The 15151-nt window shown below is 34.8% G+C and overlaps 2 protein-coding genes across 2 annotated transcripts; both read right to left on the bottom strand.

Moving 5' to 3' along the window:
- Window positions 1–4131: 4131 nt before the first annotated feature.
- Window positions 4132–4907, bottom strand: LOC141302029 (monocyte chemotactic protein 1B-like). The gene is made up of 3 exons (XM_073832221.1): window positions 4734–4907; window positions 4473–4593; window positions 4132–4381 (listed from the first exon to the last, which is right to left on the bottom strand). Exons 1-3 carry the CDS (start codon window positions 4792–4794, stop codon window positions 4285–4287), a joined length of 279 nt encoding a protein of 92 aa, XP_073688322.1. The 5' UTR covers window positions 4795–4907; the 3' UTR covers window positions 4132–4284.
- Window positions 4908–12515: 7608 nt separating this feature from the next.
- On the bottom strand, window positions 12516–13512 carry ccl35.1 (chemokine (C-C motif) ligand 35, duplicate 1). Its single transcript, XM_073832232.1, has 3 exons — window positions 13338–13512; window positions 13107–13221; window positions 12516–12899 (listed from the first exon to the last, which is right to left on the bottom strand). Exons 1-3 carry the CDS (start codon window positions 13405–13407, stop codon window positions 12788–12790), a joined length of 297 nt encoding a protein of 98 aa, XP_073688333.1. The 5' UTR covers window positions 13408–13512; the 3' UTR covers window positions 12516–12787.
- Between the last annotated feature and the right edge of the window lie 1639 nt (window positions 13513–15151).

The raw sequence follows: 15151 nt of genomic DNA on the forward strand, positions 1-15151 counted from the left end.
GACAAAAAGTTCTGGAAATATGCGTATAACTAGTTTTCCTTTTTATTAAAGCATGGAAAGATTTTACATTTTAAGTAAAGGAGTTTATAAGGACAATAAACAAGGAGTTTATAAGACAGTCTTTCATCTATTACTAGACCTTAATTAACTGGTTCAGGTGTGTGTAATTAAAGCACTAAACCTAAGATACTGGACCACCAGAAATAGGAATAAGAACCCCTGCTCTAAGAAAACACATCCGCTTTTTGTTTCTAGTGACACTTGTTGATCTAATAGAGAGGTTTGCAGAGCTTACATAACCCTAATAAAACACACCTGACCATGCTAATCAAGGTCTTCAGGATCTTTAGAGAACCAGTTGGTGAGTTTAATTAGGGTTGGAGCTAAACTCTGCAGCGCATTGGCCCTCCAGGGTGACATTTGAGAAACCCTGATCTACGCTATTACAATAGTCAAAGTATCATTCTATTTTAAAAGGTTTCTTTTTTAGTTTATGCATTTCACCTGTAAGCCAAATAACAGGAAAAATGACGAAGCAGGAAAATCTTGTCAACTCTGTGGGCGAAAATGGGCAAAACACGGTCACAGAGTTCCTATTTTGTAAGCATTTACATAACGCTTTATCATAAAAAAAATGCATTTTGTTACTAGAAGTGATGCAAAACAGAAGTACTATTCAATCTAGCGATTGCTAGAGCATCTTGTCATTTTCGAAAACCTGAATAGACTGTTTTCACAGTCAGTTACCCGGATGCGTGGCCATATTGGAGATACTCGGAGGCAATACATTGATTGCACTGTTGATGTACTACTGAATACATTGTTTTGCTAATTTATGCTCTCCAAACCACAGAAAAAAAAATGTGTGGAAGCTGCTAAATCATGTAGAAAAGGACTTAGTAAGCAGGAAGGAGTGCAATATTTTGACAAACTAAAGTTAATAAGTGGTAAAGATATGTACGAGTAATATTAAGAATTTCGCCTAATATTTCACCTTTCCTGACCGGAAATGATAAGAACAAACATGAATGTTGTCAAGATTCTTGCCCTGGAATTCCTGGTTCAGTTTGACCAACCACAAACACCTTTTTTTTTTTTTTTCTCAGACAGTTTTTGCACTCTTCTCCTTGATTTGTTATAAGTTTCGGCAGTCTATAGTACTCCAAATGTTTTTCCCGGTCTGACCGATTAGTACAGCCCAAAACATGACAATAACTGATCATTTTCAGCAGCAATAATCAGCAAAATTTGTGAGTTCTGTTCAGTTTCTTTACATTCAGGGCCACCATAATGGCTGATTGATGACGCGCCGAGAAAACACTATCCTGTACCTCAGGAAAACATAACAGATCCTTGATTATTTCACCAGTGCTACTGTTTATTTTTACAATTCATTGCAAGGGTCAAAATATCATTCTATTTTTAAACAGTTTCATTTTTAAATGTATGCATTTACCCTGTAGGTCTAATAACAGAAAAACAAAAACAAAATGTATCTTTGCTCTGTCACAGCTCCTTTGATGATACGAATCTGGTGCATTAAAGCTCTTCAATCTTCATCCGATATGAAATGCCAAAATAAACTAACCTTTGCATTGTCCACACAAAAGTCACTACACAGTCAGCATTTCTCAACTTAACTCCAGGGTAAATATGGTTAACTGAGACTCAAACTTGTGGGAAAAACAAACAAACAAATATAACACTGTGTAGCTACTTTGTATCCCAAAGACCTTGACAATGAACTGGTTCAGGTGTGTTAATCTCAAGACTGACCACCAGAAATAGGACTGAAAACAAGCCAAAATTATGTAATATAATTTGTCTCTTATTTTAAATTATATGCTAAGTGCAGTATTTCTGTCTGTCCCTATGAGTATTTATGCTAATTTACATGAATATACATACATCCAAAAGAGTTTGACACCATGTTGAGACACCAGGCAATATCCACACAATGTAAGAAAAAAGACAGTTGTGTGAAGCAGTAACAGTATTATTTTTTGCATCTGTATCGCATGCATTCTTGTATCTCAAGTTCTCTATTATACTCTTTATCCAAGGCTCGTCTGATTTCACACAAAATTCAGTTTTACTTGTCATAACCCTGTGGGGGGGGAAATCACATTCAAAATGTTTGTGTAAAGTGCTGGCATGCAAAAAACTCTTTTTATCATTCATCTGTAATTAATCTATAAACAAGAACATTTCTATATTTTCAAGTTTAAATACTTACACAATGCCTGCGATAGGGCAATGTGAACCTGTTTTCACAACACTGATAATTGCTTTGGCTGGAATTTGAATATCGATAAAATCAAAGCAACAAGTATTAGGAACTGCAAGGGCATCTGTTGGTGAGATTAGTTTTAGGAGAAAATGGGTATAAAACTAACATTAGCCAAACCTGTGCAAATGGATCAAATTAAACTAAACATGCCATAAAATTGTCTGAAAACAATACATTTTGTCTTGATTCAAAATGAAAGCCCTCACGTTGTGAAGTCTGCTCAGAGCAGAAGAGCACCAGGAACAGCACACACATCAGGCTTCTCATCAGGCTGAATAAATAAGCTTACCATTGATGTATGGTTTGTTAGGATAGGACAATATTTGGCAGAGATACAACTATTTGATCATTTGGAATCTGAGGGTACAAAAAACTTTTTAAAATATCTTCATGGAACATGATCTTTACTTAATATACTAATGATTTTTGACATAAAAGAAAAATTGTTAATTTTTGACCCATAAAATGTATTTTGGCCACTGGTACAAATATACCTGTGCTACTTAAGACTAGTAGTCCAGGGTCACAAATATGTAAAAGTAATGAAAAAATACAGCAGCTTTTTTTATTTACAGTAAAAAAAAAAGGTGTGATTTACATGGGAGTTAAGCAATTACTTACTTGGGGTGTATGGGGTGTTCAGGGAGGGGTAGTACCTCTGGTGTGGGGGCATGTCGTGTCCTTCTCTTATAGGGCAGCTCATCCACCTTTGGCCCCCACCTGTCACTCAGCTCTCACCTGTGGCTCCTAGTAGCTGTAGCATGCGCAGCGGCCACACCCCGGGCAACAGCTTCGACAGGCTGGCTAAACCAGGTTGAGGGTAGCCGTCGTGTCGCTGACCCTCGGTGAGATAGGGGCATGTCTGTCCCGAGCATGTGAAGACAGACTCCGGTGGATTAAGTTGTTGGGGCCTATCAAAATAGGACCAACAGCCCTGAAGACGGTCTCTGCAAACGACGTGGTACGCTTAGAGCACGGCTAGACACGTAAGATGCCCTGGTCAACCACTGCGCCCAGCCCATCTCCAACCGTCTCGACTCGTCCTGCCATTGGAGTAAGATGGAATCTGGGAAGAGAGAGTGAGGCTGACTATGCGCACCTCTCCCTCACTTTAATCCAATCCACGCGCAAGTCTTGACATCTTGATCTTGATCTTTATCTCGATCTCGACATTTTTCCCAATTACTTATAAAAAAAATCTCAGACTAAAACAATAATTCATATTTAAAGAGAAAAAAAAAGAGGAGTCTTTGGAGATTTCTGAACATCCATTTGGAGATCTACAGGATCTTTAAAAAAAAACTCAAAAGACAACATGAGTTTCTTAGAAACTTTCTATACATTTGCTTTATTGATTTTCGTTTTAGGAGACAATAGTACTCTTGTAGTCCTTACTTAATATTATAGTTACTGTGGATAGTAATTTTTAGCATGGCTTTATCATTTTTAATAGTTTGGGGAAACTTTGCATAATATCTAATGTATTAAAGTTTATTTTTATCTTTTATCTTTGTCGGTGAAAGCCTATCAGATGCCAGTATAGAGTATGACTGTAGGACAGTAAAGCATGTGAAAAGCTTTATACTGTCATATATACTATATTTATTATTTTGCTAATTATATTAACACTGAGTATATATAGTATTTTAGTGTTTACATGGGAAGGGAAATGTGTTGCTGAAACAAATTAGTTTTTTTTTTGTCATATTTCAACAATTTATAATAGTCTGACTGAGATATTTAAAACAAATGTTTTGTTTCCTTATGGTAGCACACGCAAACACACATTTTAATGGAATTGAATATACCTGTATGCAGTTAAGAATAAAAACATTACTAAATTGTGACAATTTTATCATTGATATTTTATTAAAACAACTGAATCCAATCACATCAATTATTCTGTATTAAATATTTTATATACACATTGGAAATAATTGAATTGAATTTACAATATGAAATGCACAGTTCAAATAGAAACAGTGTAGCTTCTTTCAGACTGTTGTTCTTTTGTCCACTTTAGCAACATGGCCGCTCACCCAGGGGGTCTCTGGATCTACACAGAACTTTTTCCCTGCAATTGTCTTAAACCTGATGGGAAAGACACAAAAATAAGTTTTAGTTCAAAGTTTTTTTTTTGTTTAATGGAGTGTCTCATTCAGATAATATTGATAATACTTACACAATAGCACGTCTGGGACATTCGCTGCTGGTCCAGTAGTAAGATGTCACCAGTTTCACAGGAATCTTCACCTTAGAGAACTCTACACAGCACTTTGATGCTGTATAAACTGCTTTAGTAGCTGAAATATTGAGAAATAAGACAAACGTTTTTAATTTGATCATATTACAGCATTTTAAATCAGCAAACGCAACAAGTGAAACTGCCATAATCTGAAAACAACACAGTTTGTCTTCACCAAAAATTAAAAAGAGCACTCACCACTTGTCATCTGCGCAGAGCAGAGAATCACCAGAAACAGCACAGACAGCAGACTTTTCATACTTCAAGGTGTTTCTTCACAATGACAGAATGAAAGAAAGATCTCAGAGCCGTTGTGTCCAGAATAACATCTGAGCAGCTTCACATAGATGTATTCCTCATAAAGACATTCAGATAAACTCATCTCTAGGTATCAACATTGCATAATAGTAGTTTTTAGCTCCTCCTGATCAATGTCCTTTTTTCTGCTTTGTCATGTTTCAGGAAAACATACAGCTTTCTCTTTAGACTTAATATATAATTAAACTTAATGTTTATAATGACACCTGTTGGTCTAATAAAGACGTTAGAATAATAAAAAACTGAATCACTAAATTAAAATATGACAATTTGATGACGCGAAAATGGCAGCTTTTCATTCGCAGTTAGTGACTAGTCTAATAGTGACTATTTGAGGCAGACTAAAACAGTAATTTGTCTTTTTAAAAATGGTAGTAAGAAGTCGTAATAGATCTTTTTTTAACAGTACAGATTTAGATGTGACTTTGGGCCTGTGGTGGACTGCTCTGAAGTAGTATTAGAAATAATGTGGATATACTGGGTGGTGAGCTCTTGCCATTTTTTAAAACTGGGAAAGACTTGTGCACTTACTTCTTAAGAGGCCAAGTGTGAGTATCCCAGGCCTTGTAGCTCACCATAAATTTGTATTATTTACAGTCGTGGACGAAGTACACAAATCAAGTATTTGAGTAAAAGTACAGATACGTATAAATAAATATTACTCCAGTAAAAGTGAAAGTACTCTTTTTAAATTTTACTCGAGTGAAAGTACAAAAGTACTCAATTTTTTATGCAAGTAAAAAAGTTTTAAGTAAAAAAGTACTGATAGATTTAGCAATTTTATATATAATTTATATTTATATAATTTTATATATATATATATATATATATATATATATATATATATATATATATATATTTTATAATCTTACTGCTTAAAATACCTGGGATTTTTTCCAAAAACCACTAGCCTACACGGAGTCAAGATACATTTTTGTTGTTGATATAAACTATGTCGACGAGAGTCATGTCGTAGTGTTCACTGTACCTGAGATTTGACCATCTAATTTTCACCAGTAAGAAAAAAAGTGTTTTAAACTTTTTGTTTAGCAGAACTACAGTTTTATATGATTTGAGAATAAGGCCTGAAGTTAGGAAGAACATTTTAAGGAAAATATAATTATATTTTTCTCAAACCTTGTTTATGGTATAAAAACACCCCTGGCCAAATGCCCCCAGAGGGCATCACTTCCCACTTTGGTAAAATTACTGTGTAGTTACTATGTTCTGAACGTCACATTCTTTCATTTTCCCTCAGATGTAATCTGTCTAGGTGGTTGAATAAAAAACCTTTGTGCCTAAAATTACCTCAACTTAGCACCAGCAAGCTTGTTAGCTAGACAGTTAGCATCAGCTAACAATATTTACTTATTTTCAGTATGGTTAAACATTCATATCTGTCTACTTGGCTACAACGTTAGTTGATCCAAACAATATAAAAATCTATACCCTTGATGAACAATATAAAAACAGACATCACATAGGGCTAAATGCGTAGCATTTTTATAAAACTGCTAAAGTTGCAGCAGCGGGGAATATGAACGTGCATGAGTTGTTTCATTTTATATGTTATTTTAATGTTTCGTTTTTTACCTAGAGGCACTGATTTAGTTAACAAGCAACTGACCGTTACAATAATTAATCCTCATATTCAACATTAGTAGTCTAACTTTTCGCAGCACCAGATCGCGCAGTGTCTCCTGGTTCTTACTTGTGAATTCAATTCACTGGAGACTCGCTCTAAATGGCTCGTTTGAGTTTTCAACTCGAGAACAGCTGCAATAGGATAAATCCAATTCGTGAATGAATCGTTTGGTGTGATTTGCGAACCGATTTAACTGGTTCATTGAAAAGAATCAGTTTGTTCATGAATCAGACACCACTTTTGCATCTCGGAGCATGTGATATTTATTAAAGAGGAACGGTATGTTTTAATGAAATGTAGTGAAGTAAAAGTAAAAGTTACTTAAAATAAAACTACTCCAGTACAGTTCAGATACTTGAAAAATGTACTTAAGTACAGTAACTAAGTAAAACTACTTTGTTACTGTCCACCAATAATTTTTTATTCATTTATTTATTCATTTTTGTGTGTGTGTGTTACCCATTATCAAAGTGTCCACTTATAATATTGACTTTGTCACTGCATAGTGTGCTTTCAGTCTGACATCTCTTAAACATGCGGAGATAGATCTAGACACTGTTAAGCAACTGGCAAGCAATTCCAGCTGCAGTGTTGAGACGATTCCCAATTGAGGGTCTTTGCATTATCCTGTCTTCTCATGCATTTGTTTAACATGGACGATCAGCCTTTTTGAAAGACTTGAATGAACTAGTGTCAATGTAAACCTGTAATATTTATATTTGGAATGACCACCTTCTGTTGCAGGTGTTCTCTTATTTTGATCAGAGTACTTTTTCAAATATGTAATTTAAGTTTCATTTTAGTCCGATAGAAGTTATATCAGTTTTGCGAAGTACAGACCTAGATGTGACTGGTAGATTCAACTGATGAGGAAATAAAAGAGGAACTCGATAATTTCTGAAGATCCAGCCGGATATCTGCAAGCTCCTTCTAAGAACCCACAAAATCACCTGTTTCACACACTCTTTATTTTCAATTTGTTTTTCTTCCTTTTTCTTTCTAATATAGTTCTATGAATATTCCCTTGGAAATATCACTAGATGGCAGTAGAGAACTGCAATGCAGTCCCAGGAAGGACATAGAATATTAAAAGCTATTTATTGATATTTGAAGATTTTTGTATTTTAGTTCTTCTATGAGAAGTACTGAGACTGGTTTGGACTGTTCATAATAATCAGAGCTATTTTAAAACATGCTTTGCTTCGTGATTAAGAAATTGTATAGATTAACAGCATGGCCAAGAAAAAAAAATCACCACCAGAGGCCAGCCAAGAAGGGCTGAAGAGTTTTAGCAGAAGTAAGTAGCTGTACACGTGCAAAAATTACAAGTTCAGTTAGAATAATAAAGTAGAATATAATAATAAACTTTTATTGTGAGGAGGTTAAAAATGCTTAAAGCTACATGGAATACAACAAACTTCATACGTTGGTGTATTAAATGGCATAAAACAGAAACACTCAGAATCATTACCTTTTCTCTATAAACTATTTTATAATTTGAGCTCTTTATTTTTCAAATAATCACTAATTACATTAGCAAGACAAATGAAGAACATATTTGTATATAATTTAAAAGGAGCACATAATTCTTCTAAATCAATTTGTGATATTCAGACTTTTAGGACATGATCAGTGTTAGAGAAACAAGGAATTCACTTGTTGAATTATCTCAACATTGCCATGGTTTATATTAACAATCTATTGCAATAGTCATAGTATTATTCTATAATACGTATAAATATAATTATGTATTTCACCCTTAAGAAAAGGAGATGATGAAGAAGCGGGAGAATCACGAGTATTCTTTCAAATTTCTCAGAGACATAATCCTGAATCCCAGTCTTACTACCTCATGGTCAAACCACACAGATAGTTATGTACATGCATTATCTGGATCTAAAATAGACAGCGTCACTTTCCAAGTTTCCATTAACAATGTGACGTGTATTTGCGGGCAGAAAAGAGAACTACGCTGTGTTACATTTGAAGATGACAGCTTCTCATGTTCAACAATAGAATACACATGACCACAAACCTATGTGGTTGAAAACAACACTCACTGTACGTCAGATTCATAAAGTTAAAAACTGTTTACAAACTTTCCATCTGGTTTACAGAGACATTTTAGCACCCTAAAAGAGCTGCGTTATTACTGATGTACAATTTGGGAAAAATCTTGGGCTACTGACAAATTGTTTTTGCAATTATAAGGCTATGTAAACTTGAAAGCTTGCCTCATTATTCACGTGTGGTTAAGTTTCAGTGTGTGAGGGAAGCAGATAAAATATGAAACAGCACTGTAAAAAACTATTTGTTGAGTCAACTTAAAATTTCAAGGCAGCCAGGTAACACATTTTTTAAGTACGGTCAACTAAAAAAAGTTTAGTCAGCTTAACATGTTAAGTTGTACTAAGTGACAACTTAGATATTTGAGTTGATTCAACTTAACTTATGGCAGCCAGGTAACTTACCCAGCTTTTAAGTTCAACAAACCAATTTTTTTTGTTAAGTCAACTCAAATATCTAAGTTGTCCCTTAGTACAACTTTAAACTTTTTTATTATTATCATTATTTTTTTTTTACAGTGAGTGATTAACCTACTTGTTGTCTTCACATGATTTTAAGCCATAACTTCTGCCAGTTGTAACCATGCCCCTTCTTTATACACTGCCTGGCTTGACTGTGTGTTTATCTGTCAAGCAAAATTACAGCAAATTCTGCACCCTTTTTAAGCATGTCAAAGCGATGAAAAGCTGCAGTGCCCCGCCAGTGTAGACACGGTGGGAGTCGGAGAAGAGAAAAAAATGACGGACGAGCGCAGACAATCAACAAAAAATAAGCTAAAAATGACAAAATCTGTTTTTATTAAATCATAGTCTGTATATAATGCATATGTATGAATACGCGGAATATATCTGACATAAATAGCCCAATTAACAGATTTTCAAAACGAAAGGAAAAGACTGAGTGACATTTGCTGCTGAGTTTGGTTCATTTTTGTGTGGAGCGGCGCTCTACAAAAGTTCATGGAAAGGAAACCGAGATGACAAAATTAAAAGTAAACACACTGCAGTTTTGAATGATCTGTAAGACCAAAAATGACGGAGTTATTCCGTTATTCGATTGCGCCGGCGCCTCGCACTCACAGCATTGCAAAAGTTGCAGTCTGTTAATTATAAGAATAAAATCCAGTCAATCAAATATAGAAATACTGGTAAAATTAAATAGTGCGTACTGTACAATCCGTGACGTTCAGCCTGAGCTCAGGCCAAACACATACTTGCTCATGTGAGGAGGATTTTTTATAAGTGCGTTAAGTACAAATCCTGGTTTACATAATAGTTTGGCATTTAAATGCATCAGGAATATGGACACATTTAATTGGATTGATGGCGAATGAGAGAGGTAGGCTGCGTCAGAACAATGCCGTTTGCTTTCAGTTTCGCTTTTACCCTAATTCGTTTTGGCTTGTTTAGCAATTTATATTCTTCATTCTTGTTTTGTTCTGAAAACCATTTAAAATAGCCAATAGGCTATTATTTTGTTTAATGATTGTACATTATAACACTTCGCTTTATTTACCGGTGTTATTTATAGTTATTTATAATTTTATGTTAGCTATCCTAAACTTAATGTATAAGGAACAGCTATAAACTTATATTTTGGCATTTTATAATCTGTGGATATTTTGGTGAAAGTAACTCAAAAGTAACTTAAAAGTAGTGTAACGCATTACAATTTAGAGACAGTAATATTGTAATGTAACTAATTACTTTTAAAAAACAGTAACTTGTAATATATATGTAATATATGTAATATGTAATATATATATGTAATATATATATATATGTCTTTATAGCATGTACTCATCTAACAATGCCTGATATATGGTATTTTCGAGCACTTCCAGCTTCGATCTGACCAGATCTGACTAGGATGAATCACTTGCTGTTCTCCCCAATTGTAAGTCGCTTTGGATAAAAGCGTCAGCCAAATGAATAAATGTAAATTTAAATGTAAATGTAAATGTAAATGTAAATGTAAATGTAAATAATGTATTACATTTTGAAAGTAACTTGCACAACACTGGTCACCAAGGCTCACCCCAATTGGCCTGACGCTACAGTGATCAAATGTACAAAATCGCTTAGAACTCCTAAACAGTCAGTCACAAGCTCAAGTGTCAAGTGTGGTTAAACTTTTTGGCTTATGGCAAACAAAACACAAAATTTTGGGGTATTCTGGATTTTTTTTAAAAAAAATTCTACTTCTGAGAACTAGTCCTAGGTTTTTCGCCCGATTAGAACTAAACCAGTGCAGGAAGATTTTCTGGAGAGTGAATATCAAAAATTATCAAAAAAGTTGAACTCACCATTGCAAATGCACACCAAAACGTTTGAAATGGGAAGGGCCACTTTTAGTAAAATGCCTGTAACGGAATGAACGGAATGAGGTCTCTCTTGCCAAATGCAGAATATGTACATAAGATCTCAATCTGAAGATGCAGTGAAAAAAATGCGGAGCTTAGCCACTTCGAATTTTGAAAGAAATTTGAAAGAAATTGGCCCCTGGGGCGGGCAATATCACATTTTTCAAGGGTGTAAATGATTGTACAACGCTTTTCGTACATACACTCTTAAGAATAAAGGTGCTTCACAATGCCATAGAAGAACCTTTTTTGTCTAAATGGTTCCATAAAGGACCTTTAACATCTAAAGAACTGTTTTCGCGAAAGAAGGTTCTTCAGATTATAAAAAGGTAAGAAAGAGATAATTCTTTAAAGAACCTTTGACTGAATGGTTAAAAAAAATGGTTCTGTGAATAACCTTTTAAAGCACCAGATGATAGAATATCATTCCAGACAACTTTGACAGACCCACTGCTGTCAATTAAATGGTTTGTTAAACGATTGAGAAGATGTAAAAAAAACCCCTACTTTTGAGAACTTGTCCTATGTTTCTCACTTAATCTGGAAAAAAACACCGCAGTACAATTCTCTAGGTCAATAAAAAAAATAAAAAAAAAACTTTTGGGAAGCTATAACAGGGTCATTTAAAAAAGGGGCCTGTCCAAATTGACCCAAAATCCTATAAAGGCTAAAGAAAAACAGGTGATTCTAAACAAGCATGCAACATTTTAAAGAGCTCAGACCACAGTCATAAACATTAAAAAACGTTATATTTCTATGGTAAATTACATAGATTTGCTAAAAATGCTGTTTTTCATCATTGATTTAGGTGGCTTGCTAAATAATGTCTTTTTTCTTAAGTGCTTAAATGCCTTAAATCGGTTGAAACCTGGAAATCGCTGCTTGCATCTATATTGTCTCATTGCTTTTGGTCTTTTTTATTTTATTGAGCGTTTTATGACAGATGACTACACTATCAAATTTCTAATCTCTCCATTTCTGGCTTCGCATATGCACTGCCATCCTTGAATGTGCTAACTGATTGACAGGCATAAAGCGCTTCAAAAGGTTTGATTGGCTAATCTGACATCTCACAGGTTTGCGTCAACATTTATTATATTGTATACAGAGACTCGGGTTGTCAGATATGCACAATATCTTAGGATAGTTATTTTAGTGAAACCTTTCAGAGAGTAGACTATTTTTTTACATAACTTTTTCTATATAATATAGCTTACTGCACCTTTACGACAACAAAGTGGATTTATGTGGCAATGTTTCCACAGATGAAAGTTTCAGCAGGTTACAAGTTAACAGCATCATATATGCAAAAACACGAATGTTAACAGGTTTTCAAATGCACAGAAATCTAGAAACCCAACCATCTCTATAAGTGTGAACAGTGTGAGTCATGGTGAAAGATAACACAAGATTATATGTACACAAATGAACACGTGTGACAAGGCAAATAGAGACCAGAAAGTGTCTTTATTGTGAGGAGGTTACATTAGCAAAAACAGATCTTCATCATAATATGTTGTCTTTAAAGACACATTACAAAAATACTCTGATTCATTTCATGTTCTTCTATAAACTAGTATATACGCTGAGCTATAGGCTAAAAACTCTGCAATACTTTATCTTTCATTACAAAACACTCTTTTTAGAAATACATTAGTATTAGTATAAAAGTCAAAAAGATAAAAAAAATTCAAACAACGTAAATTCTGGATTGTTTAACCCCATAGCTTCAATAGGCTGATCAGTTAGTGACGATGCATTTGTCGGTGAGTACAATAATTGCATTTTTTTTTTCTCAGTTTTGCTCAGGCTCCACACTTATCCAGTGCTTCAGCAGTTGCAGGACGCAGGTCAAAATGATTACAAGGTCCCCTGGCTTCCGACGTTCCTGCTGTCGATGATCTGCATGTGCTGTTTTACCCATGAGTCAGTGGGATTGGCACACACATAATTACCCTTCACAGTCTTGAACCTGCATTATTCCATCAAATACAAAGAAAAGTACTCTGTTAGTCAAATTAGTATGATTATTAATGTAATAAACATAAAAAGTAATACAATAAGTAATTCTAATGATATAATTATTTAAAATATTAAATACAAAAATAATACAAGTAAATAAATACAAATAATAATACTATAGTAATTAATACTAAAGATAAATTGTTGTGACACTTACAGCACGGCTTCTTTGGGGCACTGCTGGCTCGTCATGCTGTAGTCAACCAGTTTTTTCACTGGCACAGCACGGGATTGATAGGAAAAACAGCACCTTTGTGGTCCGATACGCAAACCTAGATTTAAAAACACACAAGCAAGTTTGTTTTAAAACAGTATACAACTAGACAAATGTCATTCGTGTTTTAAATTGCCTTGTTTTTCAATCTTAATTTAACTTTCTCCTTCTTACCTTCACTGAGGCTAACAGCGCACACAAGCACCACCACTGCGGAGAAAATGACGAAGCGAGAGGCGGTCATTCTGGCTGTTGTGTTGTACTAGATTGACTGGATATACAGGGAGTCTGTTTGAGCTTAAGCACTCAAGCTGGACTTGCTGCTGTGTGGCTTATTTTCCAGGCTATCAGCCTTTATAGAGACTCTTCTGTGAAGGGAATATCCCTTTATGGGTGGAATTTGGCAAGGGAGATTTTGGTTTGAATTCACCCACACAGAAAGAAAGTCCGACAGTATCTGCCGTCATCCCACACGTGTTTTGACCTTCACAAGTCATATTTAGGCAAAGCTATCTCACTTTGCGAGGGACAGCCCTAACAACAAAGCTTTCACTTCCTCTTTCGGTACAGTAGCTTGAGAAAAAAAAAAAAAAAAAAACAGAACACTGTGTGGCATTATACCAGAAGGAAATTAGATGCATTAGACTCGTGCTCAAGCGTCATCTAGAGCATCATGAATTTTGATGAATCTATTTGGTATTTCAGAGTGGACACACATTTGAGCATTTGGCCAAACACTGGTTTTTAAAAAGAGCAAAGCAGAAGAGAAATAATATAGTTTGGTCAAATATAACAACTTGGCTGAAGGGATCAGATCATGTCTGTTTTTATGTGTGTGTGTGTGTGTGTGTGTGTGTGTGTGTGTGTGTGTGTGTGTGTGTGTGTGTGTGTGTGTGTGCCTGGTATTCATCACGTTGTGGGGACCAAATGTCCCCACAAGGATAGGAATACCAGTAGATTTAGACCTTGTGGGGACATTTCTCAGGTCCCCATGAGGAAACAGGTTTATAAATCATGCACAATGAGTTTTTTTTGATGAAGTAAAAGTGTGCACAATCTCCTGTGAGGGCTAGGTTTAGGTGTAGGGCGATAGAAAGTACGGTTTGTACAGTATGAAAACCATTACGCCTATGGAATGTCCCCATAAAACATGTAAACCCAACATGTGTGTGTGTGTGTGTGTGTGTGTGTGTGTGTGTGTGTGTAAATGTATTTATTTATTTATATACTAATGCCAGCTTGTCCTGTAGGGTCATCAGGAGATTCTGTAGTCTATAATAATAATAATACATTAATAATAATAAATTACCTATCTATCTACATTAGGGGTTGAACGACTTCAGATTTTGGAAAGTCGACATTTATGTGATAAAAGTTGAGTCGACTAGTCACTTATGACGTCATTAATGAACAAATATGCCTAAACCTTGAGTTGAGATTCGAACACCTTGTGCACATATGGCATATGACACAGCGCTGCCTACATGGCTATTTCTCCTATAATAGCTTGCTTTAATCAGTTCCTTCGCTATATTTCTCACAGATTTCTGCTCGTTCTGAATCATATACATATAAGGTAGTATTACATTTAAATAAAGTCATTAGTGAGAATTAATTCCACCTGGCAGCGTCTCTCTAGCCTAATAAAGACGTGAGTTTTAATTACTAAGAAATATATGCTAGAACTTTTCAGTTACTGAGAAATCATAGAACAGTGTTGACAATTCATTTCCACACCGAGCTTTTGAATGATTGTTTGAGCGCGAGTGTGAGTGCACGTGATGTACGAGCTACTGTCTGTAGCCTATGTGTGTGCGTTACAACATAATAATAATAATAATAAATAATAATAATAAATAAATAATAATACAAAAAAACAATAGTAGTAGTAATAATAATAAATTATCGTATTTTATAGACATATGTTATTATATTATGTTATTGGTAGAATGTGTGTGTGTTTTATTTATTTATTTAGTATTTATTTA

Source organism: Garra rufa, chromosome 25 (assembly GCF_049309525.1).
Source record: "Garra rufa chromosome 25, GarRuf1.0, whole genome shotgun sequence".
Taxonomy (NCBI): domain Eukaryota; kingdom Metazoa; phylum Chordata; class Actinopteri; order Cypriniformes; family Cyprinidae; genus Garra; species Garra rufa.

Bases quoted from the DNA above. Each gene is read 5' to 3' on its own strand.
- LOC141302029 (XM_073832221.1), bottom strand. From the start codon at position 4,794: ATGAAAAGTCTGCTGTCTGTGCTGTTTCTGGTGATTCTCTGCTCTGCG. The intron at 4,594-4,733 runs GTGAGTGCTCTT...TCAATATTTCAG, and splicing joins CTCTGCGCAGATGACAAGTG to CTACTAAAGCAGTTTATACA. The intron at 4,382-4,472 runs GTAAGTATTATC...CTTTCCCATCAG, and splicing joins TGTCCCAGACGTGCTATTGT to GTTTAAGACAATTGCAGGGA.
- ccl35.1 (XM_073832232.1), bottom strand. From the start codon at position 13,407: ATGACCGCCTCTCGCTTCGTCATTTTCTCCGCAGTGGTGGTGCTTGTG. The intron at 13,222-13,337 runs GTAAGAAGGAGA...TTTTAAATCTAG, and splicing joins CGCTGTTAGCCTCAGTGAAG to GTTTGCGTATCGGACCACAA. The intron at 12,900-13,106 runs GTAAGTGTCACA...GGAATAATGCAG, and splicing joins TGCCCCAAAGAAGCCGTGCT to GTTCAAGACTGTGAAGGGTA.